This window comes from Vulpes vulpes, chromosome 12, assembly GCF_048418805.1.
Source record: "Vulpes vulpes isolate BD-2025 chromosome 12, VulVul3, whole genome shotgun sequence".
NCBI lineage: Eukaryota > Metazoa > Chordata > Mammalia > Carnivora > Canidae > Vulpes > Vulpes vulpes.
In genome coordinates, this window is record NC_132791.1 from 160,365,185 (window position 1) to 160,380,961 (window position 15,777).

General features: G+C 54.6%; 1 protein-coding gene across 2 annotated transcripts in view; it reads left to right on the plus strand.

Moving 5' to 3' along the window:
- The window catches only part of AJAP1 (adherens junctions associated protein 1), a 123,988-nt gene that overhangs the window by 46,183 nt on the left and 62,028 nt on the right, over positions 1-15,777 (plus strand). For both annotated transcript variants that reach the window (XM_072731104.1, XM_072731103.1), the window contains exon 2: positions 8,967-9,784. In XM_072731104.1, the coding sequence (XP_072587205.1) occupies positions 8,967-9,784 (818 nt within the window). The remainder of the gene's footprint in view (positions 1-8,966; positions 9,785-15,777) is intronic.

Sequence of the window (15,777 nt, forward strand, 5' to 3'; positions counted from 1 at the left end):
AGGCTGGTTAGTGGGGCCACAGTGGGGCCTGGGTCTCAGCCTTTTGTAACAACCCTCTCCCCAACCAAGTGATTCTCACATGAGGCCCAGGCTGAGAACATGTGCTGGGCTTTGCAGAACTGCCTTTGGCTTTCCAGGGTCCTTCCAAGCTTCCTCATTCTGCACTGACTTCAGTGTGGGGATTCATGTTACCAGGCAGCAGGATTCTGGTCCAGCTCCTCTTACTCTGTGGCTTTGCCAAGTCTGTTCTTTTGCCCAGAGGGATATGACGTGTCTCCTGGGATGGGCCAGCTTGGGCTGGGGGCCTATCTAGATCTTTGTCCCCACCTGCAGAGGAAGCATGGGAGGTATGGCGCAGGGTACCTGGAGAGACCGCATAGCTGCTGGGGCAGGTGCTGGCCACATCCAAAGTGCTGCCCAGAGAGGACACAGGCATGATGTAGGAGAGACGGAGCTGAGCCGAGGGGACATACTAGTCCTGGATGGCCTGCCTGTTGTCCCAGCAGAGTGGAGGGCACTGGGGACCTGGCCGCAGCAGCAGGGCTGTGTGTCAGACTCGCAGAAGCCCTGCTCCCCACTCCTGGGGAGAGAACATTCCCACCCACGGTGCTACCCACCCACTGCTTGTCACCACTTCACTCCTCCGGAATGCTTGCGGGCACGTTGCCCAGGCAACCAGAACGCCAGCGCGTTGCTATCCTTCAGTCTCCTTCAGGCACCTGCGAAGGCTGTCGAGAACATCCCCCGTACCTCCGAGTCCTGCAGACACTCTGCTCCTCCTCCTGGGGAGGGCAGAGGGTCCCTTGGCATCCCTGATGGCCTCAGGGGAAGTGGGGGGCTTGTGGCCAATGCCTGTGAGTGCTCATGGGGAGCTAAGCCTAAAGGATTCACAATGGGATCCTGGGACATCTGAGGTTTGGGGAAACTGAGGCACAGGGCGGTCACCTGAATTGCCCAAGCTCACGCAGCCAGCATATTGCAGTGCCAGGATGGAAGCCGGGCAGCAGGCTCTGAGCCCCTGTGTCTCCACCATCTCCTGCTCCTTCTGGAGCCTGAGTGGTTGGGTCATCTCTGAGCCTCTTTACTCTTGGGATAAAGATGCTCATACCCCTGTCATCAGGCCCTGGGGGGGCAAATGGGACATGGCAATACGGCTTCTTGACCTTGGCCCTATGGACACGGGGCTGTCCTATCCCCTATAAGGTGTTCTTAGCATCCCAGGGCTCTCACTAAATGCCAGTAGCACCCTTGGATGCTGGCAACCAAAAACATCTCCAGACATTGCCGAATGTCCCCCCCGGGGTAAAGTCACTCCCAGGGGAATGTCACTGACACATAAAATACATTTCATGAACCACAGGGCACCGCAGAGGTGCCAGGGGTTATCATTTTCAGGAGCATGTGAGGCAATTCCTTGGGACTGCAAGAGGTTGGACCCTATATGCGTGGTGGCTCCGCCCAGAGGGGGTGGGCCCCAGACCTCCCCTCTGGGCGGAGCCACCACGCATATAGGGTCCAAGGGGGTGGAGCTCCCAAAGGCCACAGGTCACGAAGGTTTTGTTCCCTCTACTTTTCTTATCATGTCTCTAGTCCCACAGGTCTGGGCTTGTTGGGACCTTACGTCCCTGAGTCCTAGACTCGGGGTCTGGGTCTGATACCAGCTCTCTGTGACCCCGAGTAGGCCCCTTCATTGGTGGGTCTTGTGCTGTCATCATGTGAGTATTGAGTGTTTGGAGTGTTTGGGATGGGACAGGGGTTCGGTAGCATGGTGCCCGTAGAACGCCCATCCACAGACACTTCAAGAGAACTGGCTTTGTCAAGAAACTGGCGTTGCATTGGCCTGTCCACTGCTTCTCACACGAGCCTGACCCAAAACACTTTCCTGAGGTGGGCAGACCCGCTCGGTTCCCAAGCACGAGGGGGCTGAGACACCCACTTTGGGGTGGGCTGAAGCAGAGACTGTCTTTGTTGCTTCCAGCTAGGACTTCCTGTGATTTGGGTACAGCAGAAAGACCAGTAGAGCAGCTAGTGGACACACATTTGGGACATGCTCAGAGTCCTCTCACCCTTGCCTTGTCATGATCCCCGGAGGAGGCCACTTGCCTGCGAGTACCTTCTCTGCAGGGTGCTAGCCCTTGGCTGCCCCTGCGCGGGCAGGATGCACATCCCTGGGCCACCCCTGGAACCTGACCCAGGGCTGGGACCTACTCCAGCAGGGGAGGGTGCTAAGAGACCCCAGAATCCAGCCCCAGGCCCCCTTGCCTCGCAGCAGGCAAGTAGCCAAAAACTTCTTGTCATTCTGGAGGTTTCTATCCCACGCGAATGAATGGCTCCTACACGGCTCCTTCCCCGTGGATCAAGTATCACGTGTGTGCCTGACATCCATGGGGCCACCGAAGATGAAAGCCTCATGGGCAACCAGAGCACCTCTCCTGAAAGAGAGGGATGCTTGTAATCATAGTAAGTCACAGGGTAAGGCGAGCGAGGGGTGGCTCTAACAGGACACTAATGACGACAGGCTGGGGAATCATTCAGGTGAGTCACGGCTCCCTTTCTCTCATTAGGAAAATGGGACCAGCGACTGCCTTCCAGAAGACTGTGTGAATGTGTGTCTGCTCCCTTCCTGGGCCAAGGCCGCGGTGTCCTGCCCCGAGCGGGAGCGGTCTCTGCTCCTGAAATCTAGCGGGAGATGCCACACATCCCGTTGGCAGTCGGGGACACGGGTGAAAGCCTCCCGAGCGTGTGATGGGGAGAGAGGAGGCAGCCTGCTGGCCTCTTCTGTGTGGGTCTCTGTGCCAGAGAAGTTGGAGCAACGGGGGGTGGGGGACCGAGGGGTCACTGGGTCTCTTCCACACCAGACACCAGGGTTTTCCCTTTCACCTAAAGCCACGTTTCTCTACCTGATGGAAAGCACACGTCCCATCAGGAGGAGACACGGTGATGAGGCTGTGCTCCTTGTGGGTGCCCCCCACCCAGGCCATCCCTGCAGGTGGACGTCCCTTCACCCGGGACCCAGGGTCCCCGGGGAGCCCGTGAAGGTGAGTCCACCTTCACCCCTCAGCATGACCCCCTTGTCCTGACGCCTCCTGATCCGCCCCCCTCCACTTCTGTGGGTGTGTTTGCTTACGTAAACTCTTTATTTCAGAATAGTTTTACATATACAGAAATTGAAAAAAAGAAAAGAAAAGCAGATAGAAATCCTGCGTTCTCCGCCCCCAGGCCGCTGTCGGGCTAACATCTCACATCACCACGGTGTGTCTGTCCTAACTAGGGAAAAACACCGCTCGTGACCATTCGTGAAATCCCTCACTTCGTCCGGATTTCCCCGGTTTTTCTCTGACTTCCTTTTCGTCTTCCAGGATTGCGCTCAGGGCACCACATGACGCGTAGGCGTCACGTCTCCTGAGGCTCAGTCTTGGTGCTGACAGTTTCTCAGACTCACCTAGTTCTTGATGACCTTGGCAGTTCCGAGGAGGACTGGTCAGGGATGTTGCTGAATGTGCCTCCATCCGCACTTGTCTGGCGGTTTTCTCGTGGTGAGACTGGGTGACGGATTTCGGGAGGAGGTGCCCTGCCCTCCCTGTCACGTCACGTCAGGAGCACCTGCTGTCAACATGACTCACCACCACGGATGTGACCTTGACACTGGCCAAGGTCCTGCTTGCCAGGTGTCTCCACTGAAAAGTGACTTCCCTCCCCTTTTCTTGTGCTAATTTTGGGAAGCAGGTCACTAAGCACAGCACACGGCATTGGGGGACACCCGCTCTTCGTAACTCTTCAAAGCTCACCTGATTCCTAGCCTGAGGAGATGGGATGGGACACATCTAAGGAAGTCACCATCCCAAACCATCGGGAACCAACTTCTCCATCCAATAGTTATGCACACTGTGGCTTGTGTCCCAGGCCAGCTGATGATGAGCTCAAGAGCGGACACTGTGGGGGCAGGGGTGTTCCTGGGACTAGGGGGGCGGTGCCGTCGTCCCCGTGGCCAGATTCCAGGGCTCGCAGGAGCTCCTGGCCCTGCGGAGTCTCACTGGCCCGGGCCCCTCCATGTGGGAGCCAGCCGCTTGCAGGAAGCATTCCCTGCGAGCCCCCTGGGGAACCGTGTGACCATAAGTGGGAAAGAAGTCTTTCTCTCCCCTAATTGACCGCAGTTTTCTTCTGTGAAGAAAATAGAAGGTAGCGAATTCAGTCTCAATCCACTGAATCATAGGGAAGTGTTGTTAGGGGGAAAAAGATTTCAATAAAAATTTAAAAGGGGGAGAAGCAAGAAAGCCATGAACCAGAAAATAAGGGGGATGGTGCCGCGGCCCCTATGTGGACGTGGCTGGGTGGGGGTGGGGGTGCTCACTCCTCACAGCTGGGCCAGGATGCTGCCCCACGCGGGCTGAGGGCCAAAGGGCCAGGCACTTGAACAAGCCCAAGCGCCCGTGAGCACTGCACACAAGCCTGAAAGGTCTCTAGGGCACCCTCTCTGCACTTTGCTGGCAGCTCAGATGCTGGCTGCAGCCTGAGCACCCTTTCCCTCCTCCCACCTGCCTGTGCCCGCACCCGTGCCAGGAGCTAGACACCCTGCAACCCACCTCAGGCCGGTCCACCCTTGCATGCATCCCCTTCTTGAGCTGCAATCTTCATACCCTAGGTTCACCCCACTCCATACTGTGCAGTTCAGTGGTCTACGGATTCACCAATTCTGGGCATTTCATAAGCGTGGACACTCAAAGGATGTGGAACCTGACATAATCGGCTTCTTTTACACCATGTAATGTGTTCAAGCTCCAGCCATGTTGAAGCATGTGTCGGTGCTTGCTTCCTTTATGAGGCTAAAGAATGTTCCCCTGTAGGGACAGATCACGTTTTCTTTGTCCATCCACTTGAAGGACACTTGGATTGTTTCTACTTTCCACTCTCGTGACTACTGCTGCCGTGAACATTCGTGCACACCTTTTTGTGTGGACTTTTGTTTATTCCCAAGAGTGGAAATGCTGGTGCAACTGGTAACTATGTCCTGGAGCAACTGCTGAGCTGTTTTGCGTAGCAGCTACACCATTTTACATCCCTATCTCCTTACATCCTTGGCAGCACTTGGACCTGTCTTCGTGCTGTGACCGTCCCCATCGGTGTGATGAGGGCGCATGTCCTCAAGGGGCGTGTGGATGCCCCCAAGCTTTGGGGGAGCTGGCATCCGCTCTGTCTACTCTGTGGCCTGGCCTCCCTGGTGTGTCCCGTGGCAGGTCTGACGGCTAGTGGTGGTGCTGGAAGCCTCAGGGCCTCACTCCTACACCTGGGAGAGGTCCTTCACCACCATGGGAGTGGCGGACAGCACCCCAGCACCTTCCTGGGGTGTGCTGGACTGGGTCAGAGGGCAGAGCGGTGCCGGGTCTGGGCCAGCTGGAAGGATGGAGAGAGAGGGACCGCATTGCCCCCCATGGGGTCTTTGCACATGGGACTGTACCCCCTGATGCCAGGATGCCCTGTGTGTATCTCTGGAGCATGAAGGTCCAGACAAACATGGGCTGCCACTTCTGGTGACAGAGCAGAAGGCTTGGGACCTTTGGCTCCCCTTAGAGAGACCGCCAGTCCCTGCAGGCTGCAGGATCGGCCCCTGGCCTCCCTAAGGAGGGGCTCTCTCTGCCCCCGACGCTGACAGTGAGGACGAGGCTCTGTCCCCACTCGTCCACCTGCCCTCCTGATAGTCTCTCTCTGACAAGTCCAGCACTTTAAGAAGGAAGAAGCCGGACTCGAAGAGAAACAAAGCAAGCTCTCCCTGCTCTTGCCATCGGTTGGTTTTTCTGCATAACAGCCGGGCGGTGTGGAAATGAGGGGGTTTCTATGGTAACCAATTACAGCTCATGATTGGTGAAAAATGACAGAAATATCCTGTGTGTGAAGTTATGCTGGGGCAGGCAAGCAGGCACAGGCTGAGGTGCGGCGGGTTTCATTTCCTGGGGCGATATTTCTCCAAGTACCGACGGCACACAGGTTTGCCTGTGGCTGCTCTTCATTCAGCCTGTCTGGTGGGGCCAAGCAGGGCCTGGTGGGGTGTGAGGGGCCTGTTGGGGCCAAGTAATACCTGGTGGAGCCTTATGGGGCCTGGTGGTATCTGGTGGGACCTGGGGGGCCTGGTGGGACCTGGTGGGGCATGGTGAGGTCTGGTGGAGCCTAGTGAGGTCTGGTGGGACCTGGTGATGCCTGGTGGTACCTGGTAGGTTCTAGTGGTAGTTGGTGGTCCCTGATGATAGCTGGTAGGGCCTGGTGGGATCTGGTGGTGCCTGGTGGGACTTGGTGGTGCTTGGTAGGACCTGGTGGGACCTGGTGGAGCCTGGTGGTAGCTGGTGGGGCCTAGTGATAACTGGCAGGGCCTGATAGGGCCTGGTGGGCCTTAGGTGGGGCCTTCTGGGCTGAGGCATCGCTCTTGCTTGAAGGAGTGTTAGTTCCCTGGGACCTGGACTCCCATCCAAATGTGCAGGGTGGTGAGAGAACCAGAGGGTCTAAATCATCCATCCTCACTGAGCCACCTGTGGTCGCCCTGGAGCTGTGCTTACCATGTGCATGGGGATGTTTCACACTGACCTAAATTTCTGTGTGTGGTGACAGTGGCCTGGGTCCCTGCACGGGGCTTGGTTGGCTGTGCAGAGAAATTGCACACCGGCAGAAACTCAGTGCAGAGGCATTAGCATAATGAGCGATTCCTAATTTCTGCAGCAAAGCACTTTCATTCTGATTAAAAAACTGGGCCCTTTTTATTTGGGGATTAGTCCTTTTCGGTAATTAGCGTTCATTAATACAAGTTTCTTCCTTTCAACATCCAGATGACAGGCAGGGAATGGCACGTGCCTAAGTACCCACCAGAGAAGAGGTGGCCCAGGCACGTGGGGCTCAGTGCAGAATGAGGAGGGAGCTCACACGCAGACACACTCACACACGCACCGGCATGCAGACCCCACACTCAGCCACACCTGCACGTACACACATGTGCATATATGACAGGCAGGCACATAGACTCACACTCTTGCACACTCACTGACACACTCTCACACACAAGCACCAACAGGCAGACCTCATGCTCAGCCACACCTGCACACACATGTGCATATATGACAGGCACACAGACCATCCTCCATAAACTCAGTCTTGCACACTCATTGACACATTCACAGGAACACCGACATACATGTAGACCCCATGCTCACTCACACCTGCACATGCACATGCTTGTGCATATATGACAGGCAGGAACACAGACCACCCCCCCTAGGCTCACACTTTTGCACACTGACACACTCACATGTGTGCACCAACATGCAGACCCCATACTTGGTTGCACCCGCACAGATACACACATGCATATATTACAGACAAGCACACAGACACCCCCCCATGGACTCACACTCTTGCACACTCATTGACACACACACACACACTAGACATGCAGACTCCACACTCGGCCACACCTGCACAGACACACACACACATGCACATGTGACATACAGGCACACAGCCCCCACAGACTTATGCTCTTACACACTCACACATTTACACACTTGTACTTTGGTCTTTCACAGGCACTGATGCACTATCACACAGCAGCAGTCACACAGGCTGACACGCCATCCTGAGACACACTCCCGTGCACACATGCACACATGACTCACACACACCACACACTGCTCACTCACTGATTTATTCCCTTTTAAAGTCACGCGAAACCTCATAAAGAAAAACTGCCAAGCCTTTTTTTCTACAGGGCTGGTCTTGAGCAGCTTTTCAGGCTGGCGGCTCAGCACACCGAACGCCCTCGCCCGCCCCCGCCCACAGTAGTCACTAACGTCCTGGATCCGTGTCAATTTTCAGACGTGACGCCGGTGACAAGTACCGACTTTGAATGGCGCCTGTGCCCGGTCCTCACTTACCTAAGCTGGTGGGAGAGGGAGCGTGGGCCCGGGGCCCCCAGCCCTCCACGTGGCTGGCTGCTATGCTCTGGATGCTCACGTGACGCTCCGTGCACCCACCTGGCCTCATCCTCCCTGCAGCCCCCGCCACTCTCCTGGGTCTTGTGGGGTTTGCCCTTCCTCCCGCCCTGCCTGGAGCTGAGGAGGTGGGGGATGCGGTTTCAGAGGGCACCTGTGCTGAAGATAAATAGGGAAAGCCGAAATGTCAACAGAACAGCACTTGGGCAGAGTTGGCGCATCGATAAACTTCCAGCTTATCCACAGCAGATCTCATTTTCCTGAACAAAATCCAGAGGCCAAAAATAAGAAGCTTTCCTAGCGTACAGCATCCAAGACCGCAGCCTGCACATTTGCCTGAGGAGGGGGTAGTGGGGTTTGTGGACCACACCGTGGGGCAGGGGCTCAGCAGATGCCTGGCCTTCGTGCCCCCTGTGAAGTCCAGCGGGCTCAGCCCCACAGAGAGTGGAACCCCCGCCCCTCCGGGCCTCGGGGAGGGGAGGCTGTGTGCTCAGAGACAGCCGCCTCGGGCCGGTCACTTCTGTGACACAGAGGAAAGAGCCCAGCCCTGGACCCAGGGGAGGGACCGAGCTCCCAGCTCTGCCATCCTCTTACCACACATCCTCACCACTTCTCCGTTTTACTCAGGCCAGAAGCTGAGCGGGTCGCAGAAGGTGTTTGAGATCATCCTGTCGGCCGAGTTGGGGGTTTTGAGACTCAGTTTCCCTCCCGGGTCACGTCCGCCGCGTGCGTTGCACACTCCCGGGGCGAGATGGGCCGTGCAGGCGGGGGAGCCGGCTCCTGGGAGCAGGTGCATGGGGACGGTGCTTCTGAGATGCTGATGAAGTGGCACCCGCACGGGCCGTGCGGTCGGCTAATGGAGGGTTTCGGTTTCCCTTTTGAAGTTAGGATCAGCGCTCGACGGCAGAAGAGCGCTCCGGTGCCCCGGCGGGGGTGGAGGGACAGGCCGCTGCGCCCCGCGCCCCCCCCTGACGCTGCTCTCTCTTTTCCACGCAGTTCCATGTCCATCCGCTGGCCGGGCTGCTCCCTAGGAAGCCATGCTTGGATACTCATAGCCATGTTTCAGCTCGCCTTGGATCTGCCGTCGTGTGAGTCCCTGGGCCCGGGCCCCGACTTCCGGCTCCTGCCCCGGCCACCGCAGCGGCCGCCCCGGCTGTGGAGTCTGAAGAGCGGACAGGCGGCGCGCATCCCCGTGCCCGTGTGGAGCCCGCGCCCGGCGCGCGTGGAGCGCAGCCACGGGCAGATGCCCAGCCCGCGCGCTAAGCGGGCGCACAGACCCAGGGACCAGGTGGCCGCCCTGGTGCCCCGAGGGGGGCTCGCCAGGCCCCCGGCCGCCGCCAAATCCAGCCCTTCCCTCGGCCCCTCGTCGTCGTCCCCGTCCCCCGCGGCGGGCGGCGGGGCAGCCACGGACCAGCAGGCCCTCCTGCGGCGGGGAAAGAGGCACCTGCACCTGCAGGGGGCCGCCTTCAACACCTTTGACTTCCGGGGCAGCAGGCCCACCACGGAGACGGAGTTCATCGCCTGGGGGCCCACGGGGGAGGAGGAGGCCCCAGAGGCCAACACGTTTCCGGGGCTTTACGGCCCCACCACGGCCTCCATCTCACAGACACGGAAGACAACTGTGGCCACGGCCACCACCACCACCACAGCCACCATGGCCACCTCCACGACGCTGCAGACTAAGGGGGTCACGGAGCCCCTGGGCCCCAGGAATAGGATCCCGGTTGGGGTTAGCACAACGGAGCCTTCCACCAGTCCCAGCAGAGACGATGGTGAAGACGTCAAGCCCCCGCGGATCCTGGGGGAGACCTCAGGTACAACCGCCTCTTTTCTGGTTGGGGTTCCGTTGGGGTGGGAGGACATGGGGGTGTGGCTCACGAAGGATGCCGAGCAGTGCCCCGGGACGCGTTTTTTTTTTTTTTCTCGGTGGCAGAAACTAAAAGTGTTGACAGTTGGGTGGCAGCCTTGGGGACGGAGGGGGGATGTGCGTCCAGGGACTTGTGTGTCCTGGCAAAGGTGGGTTGTGCTCCAGTCATGCTCCAGCCGGCGTGTGGCTAGTAGAAGGGAGATGGGACAGGGTCTCTCTTTAGTGGTGGCCTAGAAGGGGACATGGTGGCTGCCTTGCCAGTGTCACGGGCATCTGAACCCCACCAGGCACAGGGCCACATCTTCCCAAATGGCAGCGCCTTGACTTCTGGGCCAGCCTGGGAATAAGATATGGCCACAGCTGCTGGTGTAATTAGGGCCCATGTGGAGTCTCCGGAAACGTGCAAGGGTGTGGCCCTGTGGAGGAGTGACTGCCAGATTAGGGATCCCTTTAAGCAGCAGAAGAGATTGAGGTCAGGTATAAGGAAGAACTTCCTGTGGTTTCGCTGAGGTTCTGCACACCAACTCAGGTTGGGGAGTGTATTCTCTGGAGATGGTGTCACAGGTGTTTGGAGGACAGGGGTCAGGACAAATGGCTCTGGTTCCTCCCCCTGTTATTCTAGGTGCATAGGACGGTTAACATTTCCTGGCCTCGAAGTAGCCACTGCAATGTAGTTCTTGTTTTTCTTTCTTCTCCTCTACCTCCTCTTCCGGTTGCTTCAGAAGGAGTAGCCCTTGAATATCTGCCAGGCCATAGCTTGTCCCATCAGGGGTAGCCACAGCAATGTCCCCAGCCCCACGGCTGGCTGAGGGAGATGCAGAGCCCAGGACCCCTATGTTCCAGCCTGCCTCTGGCTCCCTGTGCCACTGTGAACAGGCCCCCACCCCACGCCCCACCAGGACCAGGATGTTCACAGGTCGGGCCTGTGCTCGCACATCCCAGACAAGCGGCGGTACTCGCTAGCTCTTTTTTTTTTTTTTTTTAAGATTTTATTTATTTATTTTCATGGGAGATGCAGAGAGAGAGGCGGAGACACAGGCAGAGGGAGAAGCAGGCTCCATGGAGGGAGCCCGACGTGGGACTCGATCCCCGGTCTCCAGGATCATGCCCTGGACTGAAGGCGGCGCTAAACCGCTGAGCCACCCGGGCTGCCCACTTGCTAGCTCTTAAAATGGGATGCAGATTGCAGGATATCAGCACGAAGGGGTGGTGGTGCCGTGTGGCCTTCTCCATCCCCTGTCTGTTTGCTTCTCCACATCCTAAGGGTTCAGGGCTCCTTGGTTCCAGGCAGACCCTCTTTGGGACCTGGGAGAAAGAAGACAATTGCTCCCCAGCGCCAGTCGGCAGCATTGGTGCTCCGGTTTTCCTACAGGCCTCATCAGCACTGGACTCTGCGTCTGGCCATAGTCAGGAGTTGGATAGGTTTTCACAGAGTGGGTGGCTTTTGTTCGATGACCTACTTCCTTCCTTTACCTGGACAAGAGAACTGCAGTTTTTATTATGAGCAATTCTTCCCTAGAGAGCAACGTATCTATGAAAGCAAACCCAACTCCATCTCAAAGCCAGGGGCCAGGCCCAGGGCTGGAGGCTGTGAGCTTGGAGCACGGAGTGAGGAGGTCTGCAGGGGGTCGCAGGCCATCTTCCGGGTGGCCTTTGTCTCAAACCTATGGACGCACAGCCTGCAGCTCATCCTGCCTGTGCCAGATGCCTGAAAGCTGTTTACAAAAGCATTTGTTTTTACCTCAATAAGCTCGCAAGCCATCATCATAATAGACTACAGTGCTGTGTTCATTTCCTGTCATCCCCTCTACATACGTCACTTACTATATAGGCACGGATGAGAAAACAAGTTCCCATTTATTCCAAATTACATTTGTTATTACTAAAGTTAAATGCTCGGGACAGCATTAGAAGGCTTAGCAAATTAATTCACAGTACATTGGATGTTGCTAATCCAACTCGACAGATGCTTATCTTGGAAAAGATTTATGGTTCTTCATAATATAATCTGGTGCTAGATTAATTTGTTTAGCAAAACAAATTTAAAGGGTGGGGGGAAATATGTGTGTTTGCTTTTAGTGCAGAGAAATGTTAATTCTGGGAAGTGATGCTGGATGCTGAGAAAGGACGCCAGCAGCCTTCAGCATCCAGGCCAAGGCAAAGCAAGACAGGAAGTGCTGAGCTGATGCCTCTAATTCAGTGCATCACAACCCAGCGGATCCCACATAAGTGGCCCAAGCCCGGGCACTGAGAGCCCTGGCGGAAGCCCCACGAAGCCAAGTCCCTGCTTGTCCTGGCAGTCACCACACATAGACCGGGGCTCCCAACTCTTCATGGAGCATGACTGCTGTTCACTCTTCTCAAACAGATTTAAGGCCGTAAGAGTAGCCTTGGAGATCCCAGAGCTGTGGTCTAGGAGGCCCTATGTGCTTGCAGGCCACAGACCGCCTGTGCATTGGGCTCTCCTGCAGGTAGCTGTGTGACCCTGGGGAAGTTCTCTTCTCTCTTGACTTCATCTTCTTCATCAAAAAAAAAAAAAAAAAAATTAAAGCTTAGAAATATCTCTTCCAAATGATGGTCATGAGGATTCAGCAGAACAACACCAAGCACATGCCCAGGTGCTTCTGTACCCAGCAAGAATGACTCCAAGGAGAAGTTTGCAGGTGTCAGGGGCCAACAAGCCACCAGGGACATGGAAGTCTTCTCATCTGAGACACACCCAGCTCTGCCCCCTCACTGCTGAGGATACCCCAAAGGACAGAGTTAAGGTTTTGGAAAGTGATAGGAAGAATTTGTTAAGTCAGCTCTGTTGTCCAAAGAGATGTCTTTGGAATCAGATTTGAGGAGTTGTGAGTTTTTATTTTTGCTTCTGTAGAGAGGTATTTGGAAAGGAAAAGTTACGTTTGCCCATCTGTCCAGAACACAGATATCCGTGGGCATAGAAAAGTAGATGGCTAGAGATTTGGGGCACTCTGAAATCCCTCAGGAGCTAATACTGCGTGGAATAGCTACTGGAATCATCAAATGGTCCCTCTCCCAGTGACCTCCCTGTAAGTGAGTGATTGGGAAGTCTCTTCTAGTTTTAGTGTAGTGGCTAAGAGTGTCTGCCTTCAAATTCCTGGCTTTATCTTGTATTAGCTGTGTGGACTTGACAACCTGGTTACCTGTTCTGTACCTCAGTGGGAGTAATAGTATTAACGATCTTATAATGTTGCAAAGATAAAGTGAGATAGCATATGCCTGGTAGTCAGTGCCTGGCACATAACAGCTATTCATTACATGTTTGCTGCTGTTAACGTGGTGGTGATGATGGCAGTGGTGATGGTGGTGATGATGATGGTGATGAGATTGGTGATTGTGATGATGATGGTGATGATGGTTTTTTTTATAATAAATTTATTTTTTATTGGTGTTCAATTTACCAACATACAGAATAACACCCAGTGCTCATCCCATCAAGTGCCCCCCTCAGTGCCCGTCACCCATTCCCCCCCACCCCCCGCCCTCCTCCCCTTCCACCACCCCTAGTTCGTTTCCCAGAGTTAGGAGTCTTTATGTTCTGTCTCCCTTTCTGATATTTCCCACACATTTCTTCTCCCTTCCCTTATATTCCCTTTTACTATTATTTATATTCCCCAAATGAATGAGAACATACACTGTTTGTCCTTCTCCGATTGACTTACTTCACTCAGCATAATACCCTCCAGTTCCATCCACGTTGAAGCAAATGGTGGGTATTTGTCATTTCTAATGGCTGCGTAATATTCCATTGTGTACATAGACCACATCTTCTTTATCCATTCATCTTTCGATGGACACCGAGGCTCCTTCCACAGTTTGGCTATTGTGGACATTGCTGATAGAAACATCGGGGTGCAGGTGTCCCGGCGTTTCATTGCATCTGAATCTTTGGGGTAAATCCCCAACAGTGCAATTGCTGGGTCGTAGGGCAGGTCTATTTTTAACTCTTTGAGGAACCTCCACACAGTTTTCCAGAGTGGCTGCACCAGTTCACATTCCCACCAACAGTGTAAGAGGGTTCCCTTTTCTCCGCATCCTCTCCAACATTTGTGGCTTCCTGCCTTGTTAAGATGGTGATTATGTTGATGATGATGATGTGATGATGTTGGTGATGGTAATGATGGTGGTGGTGATGATGGTGGTGATGATGATAGTAATGATGATGGTGATGATGTTGGTGATGACGGTGATGATGATGGTGATTATGGTGATGGTGGTGATATTGGTAATGATGATAGTGATGTGATGATGAAGATGGTGATGAGGCTTCTGGTGATGATGGTGGTGGTGATGGTGGTGATGATGGTGATGAGGCTCATGATGATGATGATGATGGTGGTGGTGGTGGTCGTGATGATGGTGATGGTGATAATGGTGATAGTGATGATAATAACGATTCTTACCCTTGTGATGATTTGCTACCACTAACTTGCTGCTACATTTACTGCTCCACTGATGAGGTCATTTGATGAGATGATTTGATGGAGTCCTGCATCCTCATCCCTGACCTTGGTGCTCTTTGTGGAGGTATAGATGGCACTAGGTACGAACTACTTGGGATGGAAAATCACCTGGCTGAGGTTCACTGAGGCATTGAGCTCCAGCCTTGCATGGTGCTGGCAGAGGGTGAGTGTCAGATGGGGCAGAAGTTCACTTGAGGTCGAGAGACGAGGACTCCCCACTGCGAAGCACCATCTTCCTGTGACAACTCTCTTGCTGGTCATGTTCTGAGTCTGGAATCACAAAGTCTCCTGGGAGAAAAACACAAAGTCATTTCCTGGGCTTTAATCTTAAAACTCGTAAAGGGAGCTGTGGGGAATTCAAGCCAGCTGATTTTGGTTATTGCATTTGCCCACTGTGGATCTCCTAGGCTGTGGGTGCTAGGCATACAGCTAGTGCTCAGTAAAGATTTCTGCGACCTGATGTTCTTAGACCTTCCTGCTGGCACCTGGACCTTGAGATTCCCCAGCCTGCTCACATACATCTGTTGCTTTCCTCAGTCGTCCACATTCATAGCTCTAGAAGGCATGCCACCCAAGAGGGGCTAAGAAGCCCTGAAAGGTCTCCAGTGTCATTCAAGGTTTGTTCCCATTTGGATTAATCATGTATTCATGACACCCAGCAGCTCAAGGAAAAGATGGCTCGGATGTCATCCTAGTCCTGCCTGGTAATTTTTACATTGGGATTCACTCATGCATTTCCAGGGATGATTTCCAAGTTGCTTTGTCCTTGTCACCAGGGGGCCTTCAGTGTCCTTTATGTGTGTCCCACTGTAAGCAAGAGGACAGGCCGGTGACATCCTCTCTCACACCGATAGTCAGCTGACCTAAACAGCAGAGCAACCTTGGGAGCAAGTCTCACGTTGGGAAATATTTTCTAAATGCTGGGGTAAAAGTGGAAGGGAGTTAGGAGCAGCTGCGACAGGGAGAGATGGGCTCTTTTCCTTCTGTTTAAAGCTGTGATGGTGGTTTAAATGCTGAGCCCCTTTTAATTAACTTGCTGGGTGTTTGCTACCAGGAAAGTGAATCCTTCCTTAATTTAAAGATATTTGAAGCAAATGACTCATGAACTTCAAAAGTTTTGAGCGGCTTAATTGGGCTAAGAGCAACCATGAACAAATGAGTGTTCAGAGCTCGCTAAACATCCTGCACTCAGTAGCCGGTGAGCCTGGGCTTTAAAGGGTCTTAACTGGGACTGTGGAGTGGATGTGCCTGGTTTTGCGTGGTGACCTGTCGTGGCATGGGTGGGATTGCGCGTGTCAGCCGACAGCTCTCTGCACCCGTCCAGCCTCCCAGAGCGCTCCTCTGCTTTTGCTGAGCAAAGCTGTGTTCACACCAAATGGATAAATGAGCTCCAACTCATTAGAGCCAGCCTCAACGTCTTCTGGAGATGACTGTCTCACCAGCTTATTGCATCTAG